This window comes from Castor canadensis, chromosome 8 (genome assembly GCF_047511655.1).
Source record: "Castor canadensis chromosome 8, mCasCan1.hap1v2, whole genome shotgun sequence".
NCBI lineage: Eukaryota > Metazoa > Chordata > Mammalia > Rodentia > Castoridae > Castor > Castor canadensis.
In genome coordinates, this window is record NC_133393.1 from 11,062,379 (window position 1) to 11,087,762 (window position 25,384).

The following is a 25,384-nucleotide window of genomic DNA, read 5'->3' on the forward strand; positions in this document are numbered from 1 at the left end:
AACTTCTTCAAAGTAGAAATGATAAGAAAGCAAAACTATAATTTATAATAGTTTATATAGCTGAATAATTTATAAATCACTCTCATTGCAAACATTGCTTTGAGTCTTCATGACCACATCTCCACTTAATAAATAGGAAGATGAAATATAAATAATTGGCAATAATAATGATGACAATAACTGAGGAATGAAGGAAGGGAGGACAGTGTTTTCTGTTTTGAACCCCTTATTATGTGCCTGTATATATATATATATATTTATTATATATATTTATTTATATTTATGATTTATATTATATTTATTATATACTTACATATATATATTACCTAATTTAAAAAGTTCTCCCCAAAGCCCTGAGATAGCTATCATTTCCTTCATTTTATAGAAGAGGAATCTGAAGCTCTGAGAGTTTGAGTGACTTGCTCAAGGTCAAAGCATCCAAAGCTACATCTGAGTATGATGCCAATGGTTTGTCCATTTTTCACCGGAACATGATAGATCATAATGAAAGGGGTCTCTCATTCTTACATTCTGCCTCTCTGTATAGTGTTCTTGAGGTTTACTGGATGGTTTGGCCTTAGAACACTCCCTTTGACATTCTTCTAAAACCTCATAATGGCAGTAAGTAGCAGCCATCCTGATCTCTCACCCTAAGTTCAGAGCTGTCAATGAAAACTCAAAATTAATGGGAATAAGGTGTGAGGAAACACAGTTCAGGTCTTTTGTTGGTGAGTACCCAGTAGCTGACTTTTTAATGAATTTAATACTGACCCATAAAAAACCAGAGATATAAATTGCATGGTACAGGAGTTTGTGCTAAGGAAATGTAAATTAAATTAACTAGCAACATTCAAGCCAGAGAAACTAACTTATCTCCTATTATTGTCTAGGTTCATCAACAGTTCCTGCAAACTGGAATTCTCCACTGAGGACTGGTGAAAAATACCCACTAATTGTTTTTTCACATGGTCTTGGAGCATTCAGGTACTGTTTGAGAGGTTAAGCAGTTTTCACCTCTAGTGATCACAATGACTGATACATTTTTTTTTCCAAAAAGAGAGTAACAAATTTTAAATGTCATGTTGGTCCTTGTCATTGGGTTCCTGAAGAGTTGGCTGTGATCTATTGACTACTCCTGACTCTGGCTTGTCTCCTCCTTCTAGCTCATGGGGGATATGCCTTACAATAGAGGAGAAGGATGCTACATTTTTGCTTGTACTTCTATGTTAGAATTATTTATGCTCTTGAAATCGTCCTCTGCATTGGTTCCAGTCTACTGAAAAACAGACACCAGAAGTCGATTAGCTGTGAAAGCCACTTATTGAAATACTTGTGAAAGATCGAGAAGGAGCAGGAAAAGACAGGGAGAGCATTCAGACCATGATACAGGTTGGACACCTGGAAAGGGAAGATGGGAAGAGAGAAAGGAGTAGATAACAAGAGTCTCTGATGGCAGGACATTACTCCTTCCTTCCTTTCCTTCTCTCTTTATTTCTTTCTTTCTTTCTTTTTAAAGAAGATGGGCCAGGCCAACAGAGGGAATGCTAGGCTCAAAGTTGCTTGACAAAGTCCCCATCTCACAAGCATGTGTTCATGCCAGTATACAAATTGTGCCATCTCACAGTTTAGCTTCTATTTGAACATGGTAATGGCTCTGGAGGGGTAGGAGTTAGACAGGATCTTGAGTTAAATACACTCCTATAGCCTGAAATCTGAGGAGCACATTTTCATAACAACCACCCCCTTTTCCACTTCTTCCATTTTCTCAACTGCCTCTCCTTTGACCTCAGGGGATTTTAAGACTTTCAGGAAATAAAACATAGCATTTAGGTATGTTCACTTGAGCAGCACCTACAATAAAGAATTCTCTTCCGCACTCTAATTGTAGTCTGGTTATATACTTGATATCTACTACATTATTTGTTGGTAAACTGGAATCTGAGAGTCAAATACAGCTTGCCAAGTATTTCTATAAATAAAGTGTTATTGGAATACAGCCATACCCATTCAGTTTTCACGTTGTTTACGGCTATTTTTGTGCTACAACAGCAAACTTGACTAGTTGTGAGAAAGACTGTATGGCCCACAAAGCTGGAAATATTTGCTCTCTGACCTTCAATAGAAAGGTTTTCCAATCCCTGTGATAGACCATTCCCCCTTCTGAAAAGGTCTTGTATATTCAGTAGACAGCATAGTTACAAGGCACCTCCTTTTTAATTCTCTGTGGCTGTTTCATGAATGCGTGATGCGAGAACAAGACTGTGCAGAATGAAGGCTTAGAAGAGGACACAAATGCAATTGTTAGCACATGTTTTTAACTTCTTCACTCAGTCCGCTCATTTCAGTAAGATCCAACATGTGTTAAGCATTTACCCTGTTTCAGATAGGGTTATAAGCACTGATGACATGTCGACTCACTCAATCCTTCCGTGTGAGTACCACACTATTAAAACATCACATTTTTACAGATAAGTAATCAAGATGGAGAAAAGATAAGTGCCCCATCCAAGGTACACAACTAATAAGTGGTAGAACCAGGATTCAAACTCAGTGGTCAGATTGAAGTCCCATTCTCTTATCTACCTACTGCATATATCCTGTTGTCAAAACCTTACAGCTATCCTAAAGGTTAGCCTTTTATTGCATTTTACAGGTGAGGACAAAAATCAGTAATTACCTAAAATCATGTATCTGGTAAGTGACAGAATCAAGCTTTTTAAAACCCCAAACTATTTGTAAACACTACCAGGGTTTCTCAGCCTCATTATGTTGACACTTAAGACGAGATAATCGCTTATTTTGGAGGGTGGTCCTGTGGACTATAGGTGTTTAGCAGTATCCTTCTACTTAGCAGATGCCAATGGCAGCAGGTGATAATGACGATAATGAAGGCACCACCATACATTGTCAAATATCTCCAAGGAGGTAAAATCATCTCCCATTGAGAAATAGCGCTTTCAAGGGTATCCCAGAGCACTGACGCAGTGGTAATATGGCCTGCGGTTTCCTTAGCACACCCCTACTTGTAATCACCTAGTAATCATAATGGTTCTTTTTGTTTTGAAGGACTATTTATTCTGCTATTGGCATTGACCTGGCCTCTCATGGGTTTATAGTTGCTGCTGTAGAACACAGGTATGCTACCCGATGTGTCTGGGTTCTTTAGTCAAATATAGAGGATGTCGATGCCTATAGTTATGCTTCTAACTATCTATTATCTTATAAAATATGCTAATGAAATTTTACATGATGAGAAGGATTGAATTAGATAGTATTTTTACAATAACATTTCAAGGGTGTTTATGCCGTGCTGTTTTTCATTACACCATCTCATTCATTTAGTTTTTATAACAGTCCTATGGGGTACTTATTGTTGTTGTTTTAAGGAAGAGGGAAATGAAGGTGAGATGGGAAATTTGCCCAAAGTCAGACAGCTAGTAGATGGCAATGCTGGGATTTGATTCCAGAGAGTGAATTATCAATATGGTCGACATTGCCTCCGAGAACTGTGCAGATTGAGTGGGTCTTAACATTTAACTGAACAATGGACAACAATATCCTTCTCCTAGAGCTCCTTAGGGTCCTCTTTTATTAAAAAAAACATGGAGAGTGGAGAAGATAAAGAGAAACCAAAAGATCAGAGGCAAATTGAGTCAAGGAATGGAGTACAGGAACGTGGAGGAAATGAGGAAGGAAGGAACACATATAAGTAATTAAATCTGTTTGTGTTATAGAGATGGATCTGCATCTGCAACTTACTATTTTGAGGACCAGCCTGCTGCAGAAATGAGGAACAGGTCTTGGCATTACCTTGTAATCCCAACACAACAGGAAGCGAAGGGTGTACGAAAAGAGCAGGTACATTTCAATGAGAGGAGAAGGTAGCTTGGTGGCCTAAAAGTATGAGCAAAGTGATGACACTTAATACATATGCCCCTAGCAGGTTATGCTCCTAGTTTTCCTACCTTCCATTACCAAAAGATCTCTCAGAAGATTCTCTGAGTAATAAAATTCTCTTAACAAATTATTTGGATTGTAGTAAAAACTAAGGCAAACACAAAAATCCTGGGAGATGCAGTGAATATTCAGAATTCTCGTGTATTAGTACTTCTAATTTTAGAATCTCAAAGGTGATAGAAACTCAATTAATAGAGCCCCATTCCCAGGGGCAATATGAAAAAGACTACAGAGTGATATACAATGATGTTCAGACTTCAGGACTTGAAATGCAACTATGTTTGAATTCTGGGTCCATTGCTTTGCAGAGGGTGTTCTTGGGCAAATTAATCTTCTTGTGCTTCTATGTGTTACAAAATAGACAGTATCTGTCTTATAGGGCTATTGGGATAATTAGGTGAGATAAAGCATACTGAGTGCCTCTGTGTGTTATATCTGGTATGGCACTAAGCCCACCCACGTTTCATTGAGGTAGGCATTAATATACCTTAGAGGTTAAGTAAATCATCTAAAGTCACACAGTAGGTAAGCAACAGAATCAGAATTCGAACTGAGCTCTTCTTACCTACAAAGCTGATGCTCATGTCACTGTGATAGCATGAATTCTAATCAGTTTCACTTAGTTTTTCAGTGTAACAAACTAAGTATTTTTCCTATATGCAACGTCTATACAAACTTTAAAGTGTTAAAATAGTTAACTTTGTCATTTCCTTTTTCTAATCATAACTAGGTACAGAAAAGAGCAAAGGAATGTTCCCAAGCTCTCAGTTTGATACTTGACATTGATCAAGGAGCGCCAGTGAAGAACGTATTAGGTTTAGATTTTGATTTGGAACAATTCAAGGTGAGCTTTAAAAAGGCATTTTCCTTTGACCTGTCATTCTTTATTGTTTTTTGTTTGAATTTCTGCTAACTTAAAAGGCACAAGATGATAAAGGGCTGCAACTCACATACGTAAACAATACAGGCAAATTATAGTACAATAAAGAATGCATTAGATTGAACTGTAAATGACATTGCCAATGGTCACTTTTGAACTAAAAATGGCAATTTCCTATGGTTCAACTTCATACCTCAGGGGAAATATTCTAGTTTCTTAGACAGCTCCTATACATTTTAAAGCCCAATCTTGAAAAGTTGGTCAAAAGTTTTAGACAAAATTTTGGGAGGGTCAGAAGAATATCAGAGAGGAGTCAAATGTGTTTGGAGGGATGGAGTGTGCAGGTAGCAGAGGGAGCTAGTAGTTTGGTTTGGGAATAAGATAATGGTCTATTGTCCAGATACAAATGAGAGTTGACTATCCCTCAACCAGTCTATCTTTCCTGTCTCCATCCCTCTGTACATATTGTCCCCTTGATCTAACACACCCTTCCACTTGACTAACTCCTGCTTTATGCTCAAGACTCACGTTGGGTCACCTCCTCCATGAAGCTTGTGTGGACCCAGGTGCCCATCCAGGGCCTGAGTGAGCTATCATGTGCCCTCCTTAGCACACTTGAATGGTATTTCCTTATCATCTGTATCATTTTCTTTTCTGGTGGACTGTGAGCTCATGGAAAATGAGACTAGAATGTCTGGCATGGATCAGGTGCTCAATAAATACTCATGGAATGAATAATAAACATGGGGAAAAGGATTTTGAAGATTCCAGTATGGTTTACTAGAAAGGTTATTAAGTTTACTTCTGAACTTTTATGAATTATATATACGTGTGTAAAATATCTGTATATATGTAGGCATGTGTATATGTAATTCTATTTAGAAGACATCACAGTACTTAACCATACCTATGAAATAATTTTATGATTGACAAAATCATTTAGTCTATTCTTTTAACAACATAAGAGATAGTTGAGTTTTTATCATGCTTTTTCACACAGGGCTCTATTGATAGGAGTCGAATAGCAATAATCGGACATTCTTTTGGTGGAGCAACAGTTATTCATACCCTTAGTGAAGACCGGAGATTCAGGTAAGAGAACAAGACCAAGAAAGCAAGAGTACAGTAAATTATTGGTAGAGGAGGCAAGACAACACATGTGAGACATTATTTGTTTTTATCACATTCTTAGTGAAGAAGGGATACTTTGGGGTCCCCAAGTCGCACTCCTTTGCCTCTATCTAGTACTTGACATAAATTTTCCTAGGCAGAAACCACTTTTTCTGCTATTAAAAACTCTTCTACCTCTATGTTATCTCCCAGCTGTTCTTATTTATTTAGTGAAGGGCTTAACATATTCACTGGGAACTTTTGTTTGATTTTTTCAGATAGGGTCACACTGTGTAGTCCATGCTGGTCTGGAACTCGCTGTGTAGCTCAGGATGGCCTTGAGCTCGTGATTCTCCTGTTTCAGCCTCCTAAGTACTGGGATTACTGGTGTGCTATCACGTCTCATGGAAATTTGTCTTTATAGGTATCTTTTCTGTGACACAATGGTTATGATAATAAAATTTTCTTCTTACAGTATTTCCAGACTTCCCCAATAGATAGGACTTTTTTTTTTAAATTCGCTTTCTTCTCACCATCTTTAAGGTGGAGCTGGGTCTAAAATTACACAGTTGTTTGGACAGGGGTCAGACCAGGCCCTAGTTTTCTAACTTGCAGAAACATTTTTCTTTCTTGAATGACAGCTCATAGAACTAACTGTTCAGAATGTGGGCAGGATCATTTGTGAAATTTCACCTCGAATTTCTTAAAATCTGTTTCAATGTAAGGGAGTTCTCTTATCCATTTATCACATCAGATGGATGCTACAAAAGATTAGGAAACAGGATAAACTTGTAAAAAAAAAAGTTAGTTACATTTTCAAATGATGTTTCGTATACTTTTCTTCAACCCCTTGGTAACTTTTTAGGTGAAAAACCTCTAACTATAACAAGGTCCAGAGTATCTTGTTATTCTGAAAAAGGTATAATAGATATACTGTGGAGTGCCCAAATGCTCTGGAAACACAGGGAAAATGGTACTGTACTTTTTCAAATACCCCACAGTTCTGAAAAAGTTACTGCTTAAGTTTAGAAAACAATGTTAACAAAAATGAATAATAAAAAAATTTTAAGGGTCTTTTAATAGGTTGCAATTCTTAAATACCTCCTATAGAAATTGATTATATAATCATAAGGTCTGTTACCTCATAAAACTAATACTATCCCCTCCTCACACTGAAGTGAGATCACCCATGACAAACTGGTGTGGCTAGAAGGCCTTATGTTGCCCAATGTGTAACCAGCGCTTTTTTCATTATTGTTAATATCTTTAGGTGTGGCATTGCACTTGATGCGTGGATGTTACCAGTGGGTGAGGAGATGCATTCCAAAGTCCCTCAGCCCCTCTTTTTTATCAACTCTGCATCATTCCAGTCTTTAAGTGATACCATGAAAATGAAAAAATTCTACCTACCTGACAAAGAAAGAAAAATGATTACTATCAAGTAAGTATCAGTGAGTTATTTCATCGTCTGAAACAGTAGCCATTACAAATTTGCTGAGTTGGTTGTTCAGACTTTCAATAAGGGCAATATAGATTATCTCAGTTTCTAAGAATGCTTAGACTTACTCTTTTAAAAATGAAAATACTTTTAGCAGTGCTAATATGCTTAGTGCATCGACTGGTAATTTAAATTTGCATTAAGCTATATGCTACTTTTATCTAAACTCCTGCCTAAACACATCTAAAACATGAGTACACATTTTGGGGGGTGGGATAGAAGGACAAAATGCTACATCACTCGGCCAAGCTAGGAACTCTTTAAAAGAAAAAGTTCTATCATTTATCATGTTTACCTATTGCGAAAAAGGTATGAGTTTACATATTCCCCAAATCTACAATGGGGTGCCTTTGGATATTAGCAACATTCTTCCTCCTGGATATGAAAAAGCTTTGAACTCCCACCAAGATAATACAAAGCAAAGATAGAATGTATCTCTTTCCTATCTGAACTCTGTTTCAGGAAGAAAGAGGAACAAAGGATACATATACACGAGGCCCCCCTTATCATCACTTTTCATTTCCACAGTTTCCTTTCCATGCTTTCAGTTACCCAACCATGGTCAGGAGATATTAACTGGAAAAACTCCAGAGATAAACAATTCATAAGTTTTAAATGTGTGCCCTTCTCAGTAGTGCAATGAAATTTTATACCATCCTGCCTAGGATGTGAAGCATACCTTTCTCTAGTGCCCCCACACTATGTATATACACTACCTGCCTGTTAGTCACTTAGTACTAGCTCAGTTATCCGATAAACTGTCATGGTATCACAGTGCTGTGTTTAAGTGTAGTTCAGTAAAATATTTTGAGAGAGAGAAAAAGGGGGACAGGGAAAGAGAAAGACAGGGATAGAAAGAGAGGGAGGGAGAGAGAAAGGGAGGCATGAAGGGAGGGAAGGAGGGGAAAAGGTAGATAGATCACATTTATAATTTTATTATAGTATATTATTATAATTGTTCTATTTCGTTGTGCATGGTGGTACATACCTGTAATCCTGGACTTGGGAGGCTGAGGCAGAAGAATCATAAGTTTGAGGCCAGCCTGGGCTACATAGTGGGACTGTCTCAAAAATAATAATCATTCTATTTTATTATTAGTTATTGTTGTTAGTCTTACTGTGTCTAATTTATAAATTTTATCATAGATGTACACATACACAGGAAAAAGATAGTATGTAGGGTTCTGTAATTTTACATTTCATATATCCCCCCGTTGGGTAAGGGGGGACTACTGTTAGGTATAGGCAATAACCACTATGGGGTCAGAGAATGGAAGTCTTTTCCATCTGTAAAGGGTGGTTAGAGGAGATGATATCAGAGTTGGATCTTGTAGGATTGAGAGAGCTTAGATACACTGTGAGGGAGGTCAGGTAAGGATTTCAAGTTAGTTTATTTTCATGTGTAAATCTAATTCTCCCAGAAGTAATACAAAATGAGCACCCCAAAAGGCCATTTTATTTGATGTTAGCTGTCAATGAATTTAGAAAGCAGTGTGAATATGAGTTGCTTACATTTTAATATGGGGACACTTTCTTTGTTGTTAATGGTGATGGTGTTGAGACAGGGTCTCTCTAGGTAGCCCAGACTGTCCTGTCCTCAAACTTGCAATCCTTTCACCTTAGCCTCCCAAGTACTGGGATTACAGGTGCATGCCACTACACCTGGAAGGGTTTTTTTTTAAAGTCAATTTAATCTAAAGTGTGTTTGGATTTAACACGCATACACACGTGTGTGTGCATAGATATGTGACACATACATGGCTTATCACATATGGATGTGGCAGGCTCTCAACACATACAGCAGTCCATTTTCTCAGATTGTAAGTAATCTAGTCCATTAAAAAGTGGGAATCATTTCTTTCAAAATCAAGATATGAAGAGGAGTTATACTTTAGGAGCTCTAAATGAATAGCTTGTGACCCTTGAATACATCTAAGGAGATAAATTCCAACTTTTGTTTCCCTGATTTTCAGTAAATAGACCAATCAGGCAGGCATTTTTTTCTTGCACTTTTCACTACAAAAACAATTTTATCAAGCAGCGTGATTATCAGGTGTCTCCTTTCTCTCTTTCAGGGGTTCAGTCCATCAGAATTTTGCTGACTTCACTTTTTCAACTGGTAAAATAATTGGACAGAAGCTTACATTAAAAGGAGATATAGATTCAAATGTAGCCATTGCCCTCAGCGACAAAGCTTCATTAGCATTCTTACAAAAGTATTTGGGTAAGAAGCAGCATATTCTGTCATGATTTAAATGGGGTGGTTCTCAGGATAAAACTGTCTCATCTTCACTCAGCATTAGTTGCATTATAACTGTTTCTAATTGGCACAAGGCAGTGTCATCAATTTGAATATGAAAATTTGAGGAAGTAAATTTTGCTGCTTTTGTGTACCATTTATCATAGAAAGCACTTCTACTTGTTAAGGCTCAAAGAAGTCTCTCCACCAGGAAGCATGGGTAGACTTATCCCCCATATTGGGGGATACCTGACAGCAGGGCACCTCCCTCCTCTCAATTTTGTGCCTCTGCTAAAGCAACCCTGGGGCAGCTGACACAGAATTCTTTTTACTTGCCTTTATAATCACTGTGGTTTGTGCCGCTGTGATTCTATGGTGCCACCTAGAGGTACATTTAGTGCTATCAAACGTTTAATATATTTATTGTTTCTATTTTATAGGACTTCATAAAAATTTTGATCGGTGGGACTCTCTGATGGAAGGAAATGATGAGAACCTTAAGCCGGGGTCTCCCTTTGACACAACCACCCAACCCCCCACCCTACAGAACTCTACAGGGATACAGAAACAGAATTTAGATTAAAGAACCTCGTTTAAAAATTGTCCAAAAGACGAGGTGAAGGAGAGGGGGAGAGAGAGAGATGTGTGTCCTATCTCAATGCATTTTTTAAAATAACTCCTATTTTAAAATGTGGGCTATAATCAGAATGCTGATAGGTTTGGGCTAAGCATTTTCCCCTTTAAATGTAAAGAAATAAAAGTGCACACAAAAATCATTACCAACCTAAATTATAATTTTACTAATATTATCCTTTTTAGTGTCAAAATTAAAACCTGCTTTTAAATTACTTTAATGCCAAACACTGTTTTTAAAAAAGGGAGGGAGGAAGAAGGAGGTGTTTAAGGGTATGTAACAGAGGGAGTGAACTTGCTGAAAATACACTGAACGTATCTATGGAATTCTCACATGAAAACTGCCTTGTACTATTAAGGAGTAAAAAAAAAAAGGCTCAGCATAACACCAATGAAACCTGTTGCATCCCTTCTAGGTAGAATTTGGGAGTGTTTCTCTTTGACTTTTTGGTCATGGTAAGAAAAATTTAGATCAAATAGATTATAAAGCCATTGTTTTGGCTTTGGTGATACTGTACAAAATTTCAAAATGGGGTTGGACAAAGGTTAGGAATGTTGGAGTCGAGGCAGAGGCAGCAAGACTAGGGAAGGTGGTCGTGTGTTTGCAAAGGTCCCATTGGTGCTGCAGATGTATAGGATGGACCAGTGATTCCAGCACGTAACACATTAGCTACTTACTCAGAAGTTCAGAATTACATTTAACTTCTTCATTTTCCCAGTGAATATTTAACGAATATTTAAAGTCCTATATGTAGTAACGTAAGTACAGTAACAGTTAAATGGAGAATTGAAAAAGTGTCTTAAAATATGTGAACACTTACACATCTGAGAATCATGAAAAATGTACTTAGTTCATTATTACTAACCTTTCCCTACTCCACAATTACAGAGGAAGAGGGATGGAATTATGGATAAAATTAAATGAGGCTACCACACCTTTAAGGATAAACTTTATTCAAAATCTTGTGTTGTATTAGTATAGTTCCAAATTCAAACAGAGTAACAGTTAAGTGTTTAACTCGACAGAAAAGGTAAAACTTCAAAATGAAAACTGCTAACAAAGCCATCCTCCAAAGTAGCATCATATAACGTACTTGTTATAAACTTGTACTTTTTCTATTTAAATGTAAACAATATATTGAAAAGATACCAATAGGTGCTAGAAAACTGTTTAGCAAAATAAGTCCTTCCAGGTGATTGGAAGCATAAGGCTCTAATAGCAAAGGAAGATCTCAGATCCATATACACAGCAACCCTACACGGCTAACCTGAGACCTATTTTGTTTTCAACATGTGTCCGTTTTAAAAAATGACAACATCCAGTGGTTACGTGCTTTCAATTTTCCTCAAATACTTAGTCTGGGTAAGATGCCACTTGTTTAAGAATGGCTTCTGAGTAATTGCAACATCTACGGGTCCACAGTTAAATCTGTATCACCTCCAGACCCCTTTTCTGAAACAAGAAGAGAAAAACCTTAAGCTGAGAAAGAAACATGAAAAGAAGAAAATTATTTACCTGGGTTCTATCATGACAAAGCTAACATCCTCTAAAACAGGGGAGAGGGGCAGATGACAATTTTATTACTGCAGAGAACTACTCCTATAGGTATACATTTTCTTTTTTTTTTACCACTTTGGGTTGCATACTGTGCCTATTATCAAATAAAGTTTCTTTAAAAGCTTATGAAATTGCCCTATTTTCTATTTTGATAGGCCTGACAACTGACAGTTGTTGTTTTAGTGTGTACTTTTCTATATACTACTAAAGCTACCATTCTAAATGTGTTATTTATGAACGGTAACATGCAATGACTGAGAATACCCAACAAATGGAATTTTATCAGGCAGATAAACTAAAAACTGGAAACTCCAAAATATTAACATACAGAGATCATATGCAAACATAAGCTAATTAGTACTGAGAATATCCTTTAAAGGTCCTTAAAATATGAACTTCAGCAGATTCATCATTTAGCTTTCGAGAGTCACTCAATCAACAAATTTCCTGTGACACTTCAGGTAATCTTCCTCTGGGTTATTTATCTCCATAAACATGTTCAAACGTGTTTTTGTAGCACTGATGCCCAAGGAAATTAATAAACCATTTTGTTTTTGAGATTCAGGATAATGGTATCTTTATGGCTTAGCAGTTCTGGATGATAGAAGTATTTTTGTTTTCAAAGCACAGCTTACCTTTAATTGCAGTATCATCTGGTAGCATGAAGGAAAGATCTTTTTCCATTGTTTGGAACACAGCCTAACAAAAGGAATCTTTCAATTACAACCAATTTTTTTAAAAAAACTATAAATAGTACTTTAGTCAGAAACAGGTCCATAGGTAAGGCAGGGAAAAGGTAAACAGCAGAAAGGATTCCTATCAAAATTAGGACAATCCGGTTTACAGTGGAGACTCACCCCAAGTGTATTTTCTATCCTTCAAATGCTTCTTCCTCTGGAACAGCTCCACTGGAGCATTCCACACGGGGAGTAAAGGATCTTTTTTTGCAATTTTTAGCTCTAAATCCCAGACAACTTAGGTATAAGGTGAAGGAAATAAGGACACCATTGTCCAAGGAGGTCCTACTCAAACACGGTCCATGGTGGGCCACAGATGACTTATTAAAGGTGTAATGAGGAAGAATGTACATATTCTGTACTCCTTTGAATAACTAAGCATCATGCTTTGTGTGATACAGAAACTAACATGACACTTTCTTATGATAAAATGAAATAGTTCAGATAAAAAAACTCTACATGCAAAATCAGATATATACCCCAGACCATAATGATTTTTTAATAGTGAAAACTGTCAAGTGATCTAAGTATTCAACAATAAGAGAAAGAGTTTAAAACATCATGGCTCTGCCGGGTAGTGAGGGGTAGGTGGGGGAGAGGAGGGGAGAAATGAGCCAAACATTGTATGCACATATGAATAAAATAAAATTTAAATAAATAAATAAATAACACATGGCTCATTAAGGTCATGTGAGAAGTAGTGTGCAGTCATCAAATACTGTTTATGGCCTTTTGGCTGCAGCCAGGATGAGTAAGCTTACTATAGCGTGTGTCTTCCACTGCAAACAAGTAAAAGCTCTGGATAGAATATGAAAAGCAACTGCTTAAAAACTCTCAAAAGTAAATAGGAACAGGAAGATTAACAGCTAAGCCTGAAAGTTTTATATTAAGTTTGACTAATAAACTTTTTCTTTTCTTCCTTTCTTTTTTTCAACTTTTTCATTTGCTGGTTTTGATGAGCCAAATCAAAACTTTCCAGCTGGAGTGAACAGCAAAACTCTGAGTGGAAGCCCCCATTTCTAGCCAGAGATTAAGAAAAAAGGCATCCTGAGTGCTAAAAATAAAAAAAAAAAAAAAAAAGAAATTACAATAGGGATTGGGTACGAAATCTCATTACTGTTTCATTCTGTTTCTTCTCAATTTTCTCCTGGCCCTTCCCTGAGGGTACCTTAAGTACTCCCTGGTGACAACAGCCATGCAGGGCCCTACAACATGAGAGATCTGTCTCTCTGGTCAGTGACACTAAGAGGAGGGCCTTCGTTATCTGAAGAGGAGGAAGAGGGAATTATTTTCTCTCTTCTTTTGCCTGCTTTACTCAAAAGGCTCAAACGGAACCACACAGATACCCAGAGAGAAACCTTGAGAGAAACATGTACTTTCTCAAGAAACCAGAAAAAGAATGGAGGGAAGAGGAGGGTCTTGATAAAAAAGAACCCGTGGAGCCAGAAATTGTGGCAGAATCTCGGAAAGGAAAGCAGTTAGAAAAGTTTAACCCCTAAAACTGTGTATCAACTAATACAAATCCCCGAGCTATGTCAACAGAAGAGAACCAGCTAAGCCCAGCAACATCTTTGATACCTGATGACTACAAGAAGCCCCGACTAACCCCTGGCTGGCCTATGTACTGGGCAGACTTAAGCATCAAGGCAGAGGCTTTGGAAACCAATCTGACATGGGAACCATCAACTAGATAGATGGACTGAGCTGGTGACAGGAACCAAACGGGGCTAATCACCTGCTAAGCCACAAACCTCAACATTCTCTAGACTGTAACAGGAACCAAGTCTTACAACACAATATTCAAAATGGTCAGGATATACTCCAAAATTACTCAACATACAAACAACTAGGGAAAGAAGACCATATCTCTTGGGAAAAGGCAACTAACAGATGTAAATCCTCAGATGACTGAACTATCCTACAACCACTGCGAAGCAAGAAGTTAAAGTTCAGTGAATCTCAAACAGCCTAAAAAAACATGCCAGACACATCAACGTGGCAAGAGAAAACACTCACACTATACAGTCTATACTCTTTGTAGAACATAAAACCACGTGTAATCAATTGTGTTTAAAATATGGAGATGAAACCCAACAGGAGCAGAAGAAATTATGAAAGGAAACTGAACTGATTAACCTGCTCTGTCTTTGGATGGATCTATCCAAAGTGATACACAGCGTGAAGTCCAGAAACAGTGAGCTTGTTTCTGTTTTTGCTGTTGTTTATTTGTGTTGTTTATCTTCCCCCCACCCCCTCGGGGCCTGGCGCTGGCTAGGCGGTACTCTACCACCTGAGACACATCCCTGGTTCTTTTTTGCTTAAGCTATTTTTCAGGTAAGGCCTTGTGTTTTTGTCCAGGGTGAAAAGCACAGACTGTAATCCTCCTACCTATGGCGTACTGCATAGCTGGGATCACAGACCTGTGCCACCACTTCCTGGCTTGTTGATTGAGATGGGTTCTTCTTGCCCTAGCTGGCCTAAAACCAAAATATTTCTGATCTCTGCCTCCCTAGTACCTGGGATTACATTCTTGGCCTCATTGTTAGTGTTTTTAACTGCACAAGGGCTTTGGAAAGTCTGTTCCAACACCTTTCAAAACAAAGAACATTGCCCTTATTAATTAAAGTTTCACCATTCCATACCTCAGATGGACTTTTATCCAATTTGGGAATGCCATTCCAGACATTCTCAGGGCTCACTATCTCTTCCATACCACTTGAAAGGTTAAAAACCTACAAGAGAAAACAAAAAATTTAGTAAAACTTGGTAGGTTCCCAAATCTTTAACTGATTTATATTCCATACCAATCCTTAAAATAAAACACCTTATCAGATAATGAAAATGACTGTATTATACTTTCAGTCTTATGTTTCAAACTTCAGTTCAAAAAACACATGTTGAGTATGTATGCCTGGAGATCAATAACAAGTAAAATTTAGACCTCAGGTGTTCAGAATCTAGAACACCTACCTTCAAGCACACAAGTACAATATAATGTAGGACAGACAAACTTCTGTAGTAGGAAGTCTGTTTCTATATGCTTAAATACAGGAACATGATACAAGTATAAAGCTTTTTTTTTTTTTGAGGTGAGGTATGTGAAAACATGGGGAAATTTAGAAAGTAAACAGGCAATGACTAAAGAAAATCTTTAAAGATAGGTGGGAATTAACCATTTGGTGACTGGGATGAAAAACAGGCAAAAATGCAACTGCACTATTAAATACATCAAAGAGGCAAGCACACATTTATATGAGAAGTCAAGTAGTTTAATGTCCACCTAATACACTACACAAAATACAAAAAAGTAAGGCCTATGGCTGGAGAGGTGGATGGACACTCAGACCTAGATGATCTCCTGTGTCATGTTAATGACCCTGTGTTTTACATTTTAGATCAGTGGTTCTCTAATTTTAATGATATTAAGAGTGTGCATTTTGAGGGCTGGGGAGATAGCTCAGTGGTAGAGCGCTTGCCTAGCATGTATAAGACCCTGGGTTTTATCCCCAACACTGCAAGTAAAGAATGCATTAGTGTGAAATTCTGCCTTCAGAAATTCTGAATGGCAGGCCAGGCCAAGACCAAGGAACGTACAATTAAAAAAAAAAAGGCCACGTGATTCTGGTAGAGGTGGTTTTCAGATTACACAATTAAGTGGGAGTCCCTACAAAATTTTACACAAAAATGATGTAGATTTGTATTTCTTAAACTTCATATTAGCAGTGTGGGCGATCAGTTGAAGGAAGATTAGAAGTAGGAAATAATAAAAGGTTATTGAAATAATGTGCCCATGAAATGAGGGACTCATCAAATTACCAGGGAGATAAGCAGACACACAGCAGTCAGTTGTATTCTCTAGTATGATAAAGTTTAGTAAAATTCCTTAATAATCTGCAAGTATACATTGAGAAAAGTCTGTTAAGTTTCCCTTACCCTTGTTCCTTCTTCAGCTATTTCCAAAATCTCACATTTAGACCATGTGTTTCTTAGACTTGACCATACAACACATTTGGATCCAACTGTAAACCCTTCCAGAGTATAGGTGTTTTGTGGCTGAACTGCCAAATTGAATAGAGAAAGACTCAATGCATAACTCTTAATTTTGTAATGTTAGATATACAAGCATTTTCCTACATATTTATTATTCCTATATAACCAACATTATGTAATTAATACATTGATATAATATGTTCTTTGTATCTATTCTTCTTAATTTTATTTTAAATACTTCCAGTGCCCTATCCACATATAATCCCTACCACTCTCCAGGAAAAAAAAAAAAAAAAAGGCACACACCTACACTTCCAACAACTCAGGAGGCAGAGGTCAGAAGAGTCACAGAGTCACAGTTGGAGGTCAGACTAGGCAAAAAGTTCACAAAACGCCATGTCAACAAAACAAGCTGGACAAGGTTGTGGTGTACACCTGAAATTCCAGCTATTGAGGGGTGTAGGTAGGAAGATCTCGGTCCCAGGCCAGCCCAGGCAAAACCTAGGGACTCCACCCAAGAAGTAACTAAAGCAAAATAAGGGTTCAAGTGGTACAGTTTCTGCCTAGCCAGTGCAAGGCCCCAAGTTTAAACCCCAATACCACAAAAAAAAAAAAAAGAAAGAAAATTACTAATTAAAGCTGGTCCTTTTACTACCAGTGTATCACCTATGGTTACAACAGCCACTCCTACAACAAAGCAGCATGCTGCAATGAAGCAGACTTCGTATCAAAGTTAGTGCTTGTTATTTTTACAATGGAGAATAAATAGCTAAACAAGAGTAGTATTACATTAATTAGCATGTGCCCTAGGATGGCAGGCTATGCAGTTAAACACTCTGAAAACATTTTAAAGGTTCAAAATATGGGATTCAGTTCTGCATGACAGAATGATCTGCATTTCGTTTTTAAAACTGTGTGCAGACAGACAGACAGACACTAAGTGGGTAAAGGACACCAGGAAGAAAGTATACTAGCAGTGGTCACTTCTTGGTGATGAGAGTATGATGACTTTCACTCTCATTATTCTATTGCCTTCTCTATTTTGCACAATGGCTCAAATTTAATATAAAAATTGACATTTAAAAAGTATAATACTGACCATAAAAAGCTAAACATCAGCCATCTAACGTAACCTTTAAATCTCTTTATATGGCAAAGGAAATAGCAAACAATATTGAAAGTTGATAAATGTTCTCTAAGCTTTCTTCGTGACTGTTAGCTTTTTTGATTCACATAGGCTCTACTTTTTTGGTCTAAGAGTTTCTAAATGAATTGCAAAATCAATGCATGATGCGGTTAAGTCTGAAAAACCCAGCTAAAATGATTCCTACTGTAAATTCATGCTTAAATTATACTTAATTATGATTGCCATATTATTTTTTTTAATTTACCAACATGTTTACTGTCTTGATTTCAAAGATGATTTTAAATGAGATTACCTTTTGGTGACATAGATTACAAATATTTTATTTTTAAACACGAAGTTAATTTCAGCATTTCATCCAGCATACATTATTTTATGCTGATTTCACAACTAATGCTTCCTGTGTTTCTAGGGACCTTCATAAAGTCCAAATCTGATTCATGTCTCTGCATTTAATCTTCTTTCCAAAAAAGTTACCACAAGCAACTCATGTAATAATCACCCCTTTCTCTTTAAAACACGTAAGAGCTTTTGTAAGACATCAAGTGAGCTGGGTGCCTGCGGCTCACACCTGTAATACTAGCTACTCGAGAAGCTGAGATATGGAGGATAGTGGTTCAAGGCCTGACAGAGCAAATGGTTTGTGCGACCACCATCTCCAAAACAACCAGAGCAAAACGGACTGGAGGCATGGCTCAAGTGGTAGAGTGCCTGCTTTGCAAGTGCAAAGCCTAAATTCAAACCCCAGTATCACCAGAAAATAAAATAAAAATAAAAATAAAAAGAGACCAAATGAAACTTAAAAGTGAAAGGAAACAAATTCACATACCTGAGACATGATCTGGCAAGGCACGAGTGTGTTTCTTTTCATCTCTGGATTCTTCTTCCGAGAACAAAGATGTCAATGAAGCAAGGGCATCCATGTTTTTATATTCTGGAAATTCTTCTTCAAATATATTCATTTCCAAGTGCATTTGGGGCTCACAGCTCTTCCCATGTAGGTGCAGTGACATGGTGTGCTGCTCATCAAAAGACCCTACACAGCTTGACTCTGTCACGTCTTCAACACACTGGGATTCTTGGGTTTTCTGACCAACTCTAATGGGTAGAGGGTTTATAGCATCATCTAGAGGCAACTGAGCTATGGGTAGTTCTAGTTCTGGTTGGTTCTCAGCTTCACAGCTGAGGGAAAGATGCACTGGAAATGGTTCCAGGGTGGCTTCTGTGTCACAGTCTTGGGACAGGGGCACAATTGGTGGCCCCAAGCCTAGCTCCTCTTTTTCTTCATCCCCAACTAGAGAATGCTGTAACTCGATGGATTCTAGTTCTAAGAATTCTTTGGATTCATCATCAGGGGACAGTGGAACCTCAAGTGAATTCAGCTCTAATATCTCCTTTGTTTCACTAACATGTGGCAATGTGTTAAATTCTGTAATAAGGAATTTATCATCAAACTTTCCTGGATCAACCAAATGGCACTCTATGTTATCTTCTAGCATCTCAAAACCCATTTTATCTTTGCACAAGTTTTCAAAAGCTTCAAAAATGTTATCAGTTCCAAGGTCATAGAATTTACTTGGTTTGGTTTCCATAATGTTTAAATCTTTTTCAATTCTTTCAGAGAGCTCATCTGTCTGTGGTTCCACATATAAAGTCTTCTCTTGAACAGCTTTATTACTTGATTTCTTAAGTCCAACATCAGGGCTGAGGGTCAGAAGGGCTCCCTTTATCTCTGGGCCATTTTTTTCATAGGACAGGTCACTCTTAGCGATGCCAATCTTAGAATATTTCTTCATTTTCTCATTAATACTTTCACCTTTGCTTTTCAAGTCAACAATTGCTAAAGGGATGTCACAAACATCCCTTTTGATTTCTAATATTGTTATTTCTAACACATCTTCTGTTGCTATTTCATAAAAATAATCATTTCCCTCTTGAGGGCATATACCTTCTGAAACGTTAAATCCTGAAAGGCAACAAGGAAAGGCTTGCATGGGAATGGACAGAAGTTCAGAAGGAATAATCCAGAGTGCTTTTGGGTCCACACAGTCTTCAACATTTCCAAAGTCCACAAGCCTGACAGATATAAGATCGTCTTCACAAACATTCGTGATAAGAGCTCTATAATAATGCCCATCTTCTCTGTATTTCACTATACAAGGATCTCCAATGTGAGGACATGGGATATATTTTCTCCAATCTGTTACGTGCTTTCCAGCCATTTGAACTTCTATTTCTAAATACTGGAGTTTCTCAGTATTTGCGAACTGGCACCAAAAATACTCAGGTCCATCTATCACAGTGGCATAAGCTCTTACTATCTTCATTTTTGGACTGTACCAGTTAAGAAATACTGAAGTGTCAATGTCCAGTTTGTCCACAGACTTTGAGCAATCCCCTTTAATTATTTGGGGAGGAAGTCCTATTTGAGATTTTTCACTGACAGCATATCTACTAATTATATCTTCTGCTATGATGCCGTGTTCATCCGCAAGAATGACTTCCCATCTGTCTTGAAATTTAACAAATTCACACCTTACTTGAGCCTCATCGGTCCTTTGAGAGAAGTAACGCATCATTTGCTTACAGTGTATAATGTCAGGGACCCAAAGCCCCCTTAAGGAGCAATGAATGCACAGTCCTGGTAACAGTGCATTAACTAGGTCGAGCTTGCCTGTTTTGTTAGCGTGAACCACAGATACGTTGCCATAATCTATAAACTGTACAGAGAGAAGGTCATTGGATTGTCGTTCCTTGACCACTGCACGGTACCACAAATTGTCTTCTGGGAAAATGGCACATATCACATTTCCACTTTGCAAAGGTGGACCTGTATAGTATTTGGGCTTTGTTTTAACATCATTTAATCTCTCTGAAAGACGGTTAATTTGAGCCTCATCTTCTGTTAACTGAATGTAAAAGTCTGAAAGATCATTAATATGTGAAACATAGACAGTTGTTTTAAACCCGGGCAGTATTGTCTTCTGTGGGAACTCACAAAATTTTAGAGGCAAATCTTCTTTACACGAATCCCCTATTCTTCTCTCGGGAAGACTGGCTTCCAGTTTTGTGGCTTTCAGTGGTGGCTCAGCAAATATATCTTTCTTTTCACTTATCAATGGAAACACTTGGTCATTTTTGTTTCCCAGAGAATTTTGGTATTGAGGGAACAAGTTTGTCTTTGTTGAGCTTTGTAAATATTTGAGCTCCTTACATGCTGAGCTGACCTTAGGGTCTCCCAAAATCTCTACACTGGGCAATTGGTTCTCTCCTGATTTACTTAAATACTTTGTAGGTGACAACTTCACATTTTCCTTTTTTTCTTCAAGAGTTTCAGTGGTAGGCAGGTGTGCTTCATTTTCTTTCTTTTTTTTCCTTATTCTGCTTTTGTAACCAAGCAGCCCTAACTTCTCATTAATACTAGCATTAATTTGAATACTGTCATCATACAGTTCTATAATCAGTCTTCCATCTGGATCTTTTGCTACAACCAAGGCTCTCAATGACTTATCTAAAATAGTCTCCTGAAACCATGTTGTGACTTCTTCTGGAATATGATTAGGAATATCAGAGAGTGAGCATTTTATGGCTTGCATGGGCAAAAGTAAAACATCATATGCATCCCGAGGTATTGAAAGGAGATTGTCACTTGTTACATAAATGTTCCCAAAATCAACAAAGAAGACTTTGTTAGGCTCTTTTTCAATTATTATCCCCCTGTACCAGTTTCCATCGGTATACCTGGCAAGGCACAAGGTGCTAGGGATCAAGGGAGATGTTTGTAAATTCAGCAAAACTTGACTTAATTGTGTAATGCTACCTGATAGCTGTTCTAAAATATTTGCATTTCTTGCCAGCTGGCAGTAAAATGTCCAAGGGTCCTCAACGTGTGTTACGTACACCGATTCTTCACTTCCAATTTTCATGTCATGTGTAGAATAGTAGTAGGAATGCAGCTGGACAGAAGACTCCAGAGGCTTCTGAAGTTTCACGGGTCTTGCAAGTCTCCTTTCTACCAAGAAATGGCATGCGCTCTGAAAGGGTGTCAGCAAATCTACAACATTGAATAGTTCTTCATCACGTGCAGATGCCAGAGCAAATATTGTGCATTTTAATTCTAGATTGTTTTGCCATGCGTTATCTACAAATCCGCTAAAAGCTTGTATTGCCTTTTCATCCCAAACAAAGGGATTATCACCAGTTGGTTGAATTAAATTATAAAGACTGCACCTAAAAGCCTGAGCCCTAACCTTGAGAAACTCATCACTAATTGAATATATATTCTTCACGGACACCATGTCTTTGTCTCCGTAGTCTACAAACATTACTGTGACGTGCTCTGAAGATTGTGCACCACTAATCAGAGCTCTGGACCATTTTCCATTTGCTTTTCGCTTTGCCAAACAAGCAGGAGTGTTCCCCTGGAAAGGAGCTGGTATATTTTTGCAGTACTCCTCAATATCACACATTAGTGTTCTAAGTGCTTGTGTGTTTCTGGTTAACTGACACCAGAAATAGCCGGGGTTTTCAACATAAGACACTTTGACTTCTACTGTACTTCCAACTTTTAGCTCTCCTTTACAAGAAGAGTCTGGGTCAACTTTTGAGAAATTCTGTGTACCAGGAGAATACACAGATGAAATTTTCTCTTTTTCCTGCATAACTTGTCCAGCGGAAACATTTTTAACAACTGTCGCGGCAGTCAACGCTTCTGAAACAGATGTGGTTTTACTATCTCTCAGAGCTCTCTGTTCCCCTTCTACCTTCTTAGCGGAAGGTATTTTGTTATTCTCAGCAATGAAATGGCTTGGCACATGCCCTGGGGAGCAGGCATTCACTGGGACATTTTCTTTGGTTTCAAATTCCTGATAGTTGGCATAGCCAGCTTGAGCAATGACCTTACTAATATTTTCTTCCCCTGCTCTTGATTCATCAAGAATCTCTATAACATACTGATGATCCTGCTTATCGAGGACGTGGATGACTAGTTCTTTGTGGAGTACGGTCTTCTTAAAAAAGGAAATTGCCTCCTGGCTCCAAGTTTTCCCCAAAGGCCAAATATCAGCCAGGGTGCAGGTCAAAGCCAATGTCGGCAGCTGCCTAAACTGAGGCAGTAACACCCTTACATCGTGCCAGTCCACGCGTTCTGAACTGCCCCTGTCAACTAGGAACACATCCACACTCCTGCTGTCTAATCTGGTGACGATGGCCCGGTAATAGCCGTTTTCTTTCCATTTGACACAGCAGAGGTCATCAGGCTCAGGTTTCAAAACCACACCATCCAACTTACTGGCTGAAGAATAAAAACTGCACATTCGCCTCATAAGCTTGCTGAAGGTGCCATTGTATTTCTTCAACCTAATCCAAAACTCAGAAGGGCTTTTAACAAACTCTACCTGGGCATCATAAAAGGCATTCATCTTTAACCTGATCGATCTTAAAGCTGGGAGGAAAACCTCTTCATCCACTTCTTCAGCAGGGTACTGAAACTGAAATGCTGTTTCTGCTTCTTCTTCCTCCTCTATTCCTTGGCTCTGAAGGAATCGGTCAGCCAAGCAACATGACTGTACTCCAAAGGCACTGTTAAGATTAATTCCGTCTTCTCCATACAGGGTGACATAATACACATGTTCAAAAGAACAGTAAAATTCAATCTTGGCATTTACTGCCTGGCCTAGAATCAGTGCCTTTAGGTCACCAACCTGCGACCGAGACCAGCCTCTCCCACAGTCCCAGAGTCCATACAAAGCACAAGGGTAGGTCACCACAGGCATCCGGAAATATTCAGGCAGCAGGTACCGAAGGCTACTACAACTCACTAACTCCTTCCTTCCATAGTCGACGTGAAGCACCTGGCCACAGCGCTGGGGCCGAAAAGTCTCAAGCAAAAGAGCCCTGTACCAAAGTCCATCCAATCCATAGGAGGCACACGGAGAGCCTGGCTTGTCCGGGCTCTCCTCCCTCTCCTCGCACGTGGTACCGGTAGAGTTCTCATCCCCTGTCCCCGTGAAAACCCGGTATACCTGGGCCATGCTCTCAGAGAGGCGGTGGATCTCCTGCGAGAGGCTCCGGAGTTGGCAGTGAATACGGTGGGGATGGCACACTTGGGTTACCACTACGGGCTCCGTCACGCCCAACTGCAGCTGAGGATAGAAGTAATCCAGGCCAGGCTGCTCTTGCTTGGGCGGGACTCGCGGGAAAACCGGGGTGCCAGGGCTCCTGCCAGCAGACATGAGGTAGCGCTTGAGTAGGGAGCGGAAGAGCCCATCCGGCACCTGCCGGGCCAGGCCGAGCTCCTGCATCTGCTGGAACACGGCCGGCACCTCCAGCAGGACCAGGCGTTGGGGGAGCAGGACCTCCAGGACCCGGCCGTGCACCTCCTGGCCCTGCAGGTTGCTGAGGAAGTCCACGGCGCTGGGCGGCCAGTGCTGCGGCTCACCCCCGCCCGCGCCGCCGCCGCCCGCCGGCACTAGGCCGGCCAGCACGCAGCCCAGCACCTCGGAGGGCAGGTGGAAGAACTCGCTGCGCCCGGGCGCCAGAGACCCCGCGCCGGCCGTGATGGTGCGGCCCTCGTCCAGCAGGAAGACGCGGCTCTCCTGCGCCTGCCGGCTGACCACGCGGCAGCGGTGCCACATGAGCCCCACCTGCACCAGGCACAGCTCGCCCGGCGAGGCCGACGCGCCGCCCAGCGCCCACGGGCCGCGCGTGGCCGCCGCTTCCTGGATCTCCCGGCTCAGACGCACGTACTCCTCCCGCCGCTGGCCCACCAGTCCCCATAGCTGCACAAGGATCACCTCGGGATGCACGTCCACGAAGGACACTCGTAGGGACAGCGAGGTCCCCGGTGTCGGCAGCCCCGGCGCCGAGCTCATCTCCGAGGCGCGCCGAGCGCTCCTCTGCGCCGCTGCGAGGGCAGTCCCACCACAGCAGGCTCAGAAAGGACCGAGGGCCGTGGGAAGGACGAGGACGCCCGGCCAGGCGCCCCCTCGGCGACGTGCGGCATGCACCGCCGCTGGCACTCGCGCCGACTGGTAAGACCCGGCCGTCCGACCAACCGCCCACCGGGCCACGCAGGCTTTTGCAGCGCGCGGCCGCCTGGCTTCCGGCCGCGGGGAGTGGTCTCGGCGGACACCCCGCCTGGGGGTGGGCGAAAGGGCAGAAGGCGCTTCCAGGGCCGTTCAGGAAGCCAAGAGGCGGGAGGATCGGGACACGACCTGCTGCTCCCCCGTGTGCCTTCAACCCTGCAGGACGCGGTGGGAAGGCCTGGCAAAAGTCCGGACCAGAATCCACTTTGGCTCCCCCAACAACTACTGATGGAGCGCTGCGTGCCAAGCACAGTGCTAGCCATTGGCGTTCGCGACGAGTGACGGGAACGAGAAATGGAGGCGCCAACGGCACGTTCCCAGGCGTTGAGCCCGGAGCTCCCCGGCCGCCCCACGCTGCCTGCCGAGGGAGGGCAGTGCGCCTGCGCCCGCGGGGCACCTGCGCGCTTTTGCGGGCTCGGAGTCCAGGTGACGTCGAGCCGGTCGCTTATCCTCCGGTCTGTGAACCTTTTCGTCATCTGAATTGATCAGAGTTGTCGGGAGCTTAAAGTATGAGATGCCGGCCAGAGTTTCCTTCCTCACACTTCGCTGCTGT

The 25,384-nt window shown here is 40.2% G+C and overlaps 2 protein-coding genes across 4 annotated transcripts in view; one reads left to right on the plus strand and one right to left on the minus strand.

Moving 5' to 3' along the window:
* Positions 1 to 10,739, plus strand: part of Pla2g7 (phospholipase A2 group VII) — a 35,460-nt gene extending 24,721 nt beyond the window's left edge. For both annotated transcript variants that reach the window (XM_020182549.2, XM_074082002.1), the window contains exons 5-12: positions 891 to 984; positions 3,067 to 3,135; positions 3,735 to 3,858; positions 4,688 to 4,801; positions 5,838 to 5,929; positions 7,218 to 7,388; positions 9,521 to 9,669; positions 10,125 to 10,739. In XM_020182549.2, the coding sequence (XP_020038138.2) occupies positions 891 to 984; positions 3,067 to 3,135; positions 3,735 to 3,858; positions 4,688 to 4,801; positions 5,838 to 5,929; positions 7,218 to 7,388; positions 9,521 to 9,669; positions 10,125 to 10,267 (956 nt within the window). In that variant the 3' untranslated portion in view covers positions 10,268 to 10,739. The remainder of the gene's footprint in view (positions 1 to 890; positions 985 to 3,066; positions 3,136 to 3,734; positions 3,859 to 4,687; positions 4,802 to 5,837; positions 5,930 to 7,217; positions 7,389 to 9,520; positions 9,670 to 10,124) is intronic.
* Positions 10,740 to 12,313: 1,574 nt separating this feature from the next.
* Tdrd6 (tudor domain containing 6) lies at positions 12,314 to 24,667 on the minus strand. Of its 2 annotated transcripts, XM_020182545.2 has the most exons (4): positions 18,576 to 24,667; positions 16,546 to 16,670; positions 15,255 to 15,344; positions 12,314 to 12,574 (listed from the first exon to the last, which is right to left on the minus strand). In XM_020182545.2, exons 1-4 carry the CDS (start codon positions 24,616 to 24,618, stop codon positions 12,461 to 12,463), a joined length of 6,372 nt encoding a protein of 2,123 aa, XP_020038134.2. In that variant the 5' UTR covers positions 24,619 to 24,667; the 3' UTR covers positions 12,314 to 12,460. The 2 variants fall into 2 exon arrangements, with proteins under 2 accessions (XP_020038134.2, XP_020038136.2); XM_020182547.2 differs by lacking the exon at positions 12,314 to 12,574 and having other exon boundaries at positions 13,731 to 15,344.
* Between the last annotated feature and the right edge of the window lie 717 nt (positions 24,668 to 25,384).